At 40.0% G+C, this 3,433-nt stretch overlaps 1 protein-coding gene across 1 annotated transcript in view; it reads left to right on the top strand.

Annotated features, from left to right (window-relative positions):
• Positions 1 to 3,433, top strand: part of LOC106013175 (stereocilin) — a gene marked incomplete in the record, with an annotated part of 24,060 nt that overhangs the window by 9,075 nt on the left and 11,552 nt on the right. Inside the window, 2 exon segments of the mRNA XM_013088200.2 lie at positions 911 to 1,063; positions 1,700 to 1,845. Of these exon segments, the coding sequence (XP_012943654.1) occupies positions 911 to 1,063; positions 1,700 to 1,845 (299 nt within the window).

The raw sequence follows: 3,433 nt of genomic DNA, 5'->3' as shown, positions 1-3,433 counted from the left end.
GGGGTCCAGTGGCTCAGTGAGTAGTGGGTTCAGACTAAAAAATAATGACAAGCAATTAGTGTGGGTGACCCAGGGTATACATGGGTGGTCACTGGAGTGTATCCTTTAGGGCTGGGCAATGAGTCGCTTTAGCAAAAACCGGATTATTATGTTAATGCACCTGTTCGACAAATAATATGATGCGAACCGCTTCGGCAAAATGGGTTAGAATCACTTCGACGAACGGGTTAGCATCACTTCAGCAAATGGGTGCACCCACTTCGGCAAACGGGTCAGGCAATAGAGTTAAGAGTCTGAATTCGGATAATGTTTTATTGAGAATTATCCGGTTATCCTTATAGATTATCCGGATTGTGCCCACCTCTAGTGTCCTTGAGCAAGACACGACAACCCCAGGTTTAAAAAAAAATAGGGCGCTGCACAATAACGACCTACAAGGGTATATTTGTGAACAGGTTATGTTTTTGTGAGTTATTTTGTCTTTATGTATGTATCTATGTATGTGTTAATAATTAACATGTATTTATGTATGTATTTATGTAAGCCATTCAATTATGTAGACCTATGTATTTATAATTATGTATTTATGTATGCATGTTTGCTATTGTAACCCTAATACCCCTTACGGTGATCAATTAAATGTTGTTTATTTATTTTTTTATTTATTGATTGATTGGTTGATTGATTGATTGATTGATTGATTGATTTTATTTATTTGTTTATTTACTCATTCATTCATTCATTTATTCGTTCATTCATTCACCTACTTACTTAGTTAGTCACTTATTTATTTGTTTATTTATGTATTTATGTATCTACGTATTTATGTATGTATTTATTTTTATTTATCTATTTATTATTAATCTATTCATTTATTTATCTATTTATTCATTATCTTATTTCCCCTCAGAGCTTCGGCAGCGACTCAAGTACATGGACCAAGGACAATGTGTTGGACGCCGGGGTCCTACTGGACGCTCTCAACTCTACACACATCCTGAACCTGACGGTCATTGATGATGACGCACTGTCCACGCTCGGCACCTACACCTTCACCAACAATGTACGGGCTTGGCTGTTGTTGTTGTTATTGGTGGTGTTGGTGGTGGTGGTGGTGGTGGGGTGGTGTTGGTATTGGTGGTGTTGTTGTTTTTTTTGCTGTGGTAGTGGTTCATTGTTTTTGTTACTGTTGTTGTTTGCGTTGTTGTTGTTGATGATATTGTTGTTTTTGTTGCTATTGTTTTTATTTGTTGTTGAAGTTGTTGCTGTTGTTGTTGTTGCTGTTGTAGTTGTTGTTGTCGTTTTTGTTGTTGTTTTTGCTGTTGTTGTTGTTGTCGTTGTCGTTGTTGTTGTTGTTGTTGATGCTGTAGCTGTCGTCGTCGTCGTTGTAATGCTAATGGGGGGTGGTTGTGATAATCATAAATGCGCCCCTCCTCACCCCCTCCGTCTCCTGCCTAGTCACAATATGAAACAATAAAAAGTCATCCATTTCAACTACAAACCAAAAGCAAACAAACCAGCAAACAAACAAACAAACAAGCAAACATACAAATAAGCAAACAATCAATCAAACAAACAAACAAAGTAGCGAAAAAAAATACAACCCCAAGCGCTAATCTGTAAGTAAATGCCAGCTAGCAATAGAACATAAGGCAACTTCTCAATCAATAACTGACTGTTCTACCTTTTCCTCGCGCAGGCTGCCCACATCATGACGTCATACATGACCACTCAGAACATCGCTGACGTGTCCACCATCAGTGCCAGTGTGTTGGGGAATACCGGGAACCTGCTCTGTGGCTTCAACTCCACGCAGATGCAGAGCCTGGACTCTAACGCTGTCGAGTAAGTTGTGACCAGAGCAGATAGAACATAGATAGACCAGAGGTGCACTACAGATAGACTACAGATAGACCACAGATAGACTACAGATAGACTACAGATAGACTACAGATAGACCACAGATTGACCACATATAGACCACAGATAGACTACAGATAGACCACAGATAGACCACAGATAGACTACAGATAGACCACAGATAGACCACAGATAGACCACAGATAGATCACAGATAGATCACAGATAGACTACAGATAGAACACAGATAGACCACAGATAGGCCACATATGGTCGCTTTTAAGCACAAGGGGGCTATCCCGAAAACTGCTTTTTGAGAAAATCGAAGGTAAACTCTTTGCCCCTTATTCAGTTTCTTTAAGAGAACGAGAGTTTTCTATATTACCAAACAAATATACGCACCATTGAAACCAAATTTTTCCTATAAGTAGGGAAATGCCCACTTTTGGTGTAGGTCAAGATTTCTGGAAATCCCCAAAATCTGGAATAGCCCGCTTGTCCTGAAAAGCGACCATATAGTCTACGGATAGACCACAGAAAAACCATAGATAGACTACAGATAAATCACAGATAGACTACAAATAAACCTCAGATAGACCACAGATAGACCACAGATAGACCACAGATAGACACGCAGATAGACCAGAGATAGACCAGAGATACACCACAAATAGACTACAGGTAAACACACAGATAGACCAGAGATTGACCACAGATAGACTACAGATAGACCACAGAAAGACCACAAATAGACACACAGATAGACCACAGATAGACCACAGATAGACCATGGGCAGGGCAGGTCTACAATCCTGATACATCCGGGCTTCTTGTGGTTCCTTTAATCCAATGTGTGATAAGTTAATGAAAACCTTTTTATGGATTCTTGCAGGGTCCTTTAACCCATTCGCTGCCAGACTCGTGACTCTCTTAGACTCTTTGTTAGGATTATTGTTTTTAGTTTTCGAGCTTAGTTCCAGTAAGAGTGTTTCCGTACTTGCAAGACAATTGTACGTCGTATAAGTGCCGCAGATTAGAAGTGGGTGGTTGGCGGGTGCTCTGGTGTGGTTTGCTCCTTCTTTCCTATAAAAAATATATCGTCCCTATCTCCCCTCCTTCTTTTTTGTATTTGTTTCTCTCTTGTAACGCCTCTAATCTTCGGCACTTATATGACCTTATTGTGTTGCAAGTTCCGTAAAACTCGTACAAGAAAAGAAGATTAGAAGTGGTACTTGAGGGTAACTTACAAAGAAAAGAAGGGGATGAGGGGGGAGGGGGAGGTTATGACGATAGAAGTTTGAAAGAAAAGAAGGAGCAAATCACACCAGAGTGCTCGCCAACCACTCACTTGGGTTATTCAGCACGCCTGGAAGTGAAAGGGTTAAAATTGTTAGGAAATGACTTTGTTCTTGGACATTTTTACATTCCAATTAGAACATTATTGTGCTCTTGGAATAAATTAAAATATTATTACTGTTACTTTTGGGTCAAAGTCTCTCTGTATTCATCGTTAAAGTTTGTGGCTGAATCGTAACATTTTAGTTACGGGCCGGGGGAGGGGTGAGGGGGGTGA

Source organism: Aplysia californica, unplaced genomic scaffold (genome assembly GCF_000002075.1).
Source record: "Aplysia californica isolate F4 #8 unplaced genomic scaffold, AplCal3.0 scaffold00702, whole genome shotgun sequence".
Lineage (NCBI taxonomy): Eukaryota > Metazoa > Mollusca > Gastropoda > Aplysiida > Aplysiidae > Aplysia > Aplysia californica.
Note: the sequence above shows the minus strand (reverse complement) of the source record. Positions and strands in the feature narration are given on the sequence as shown.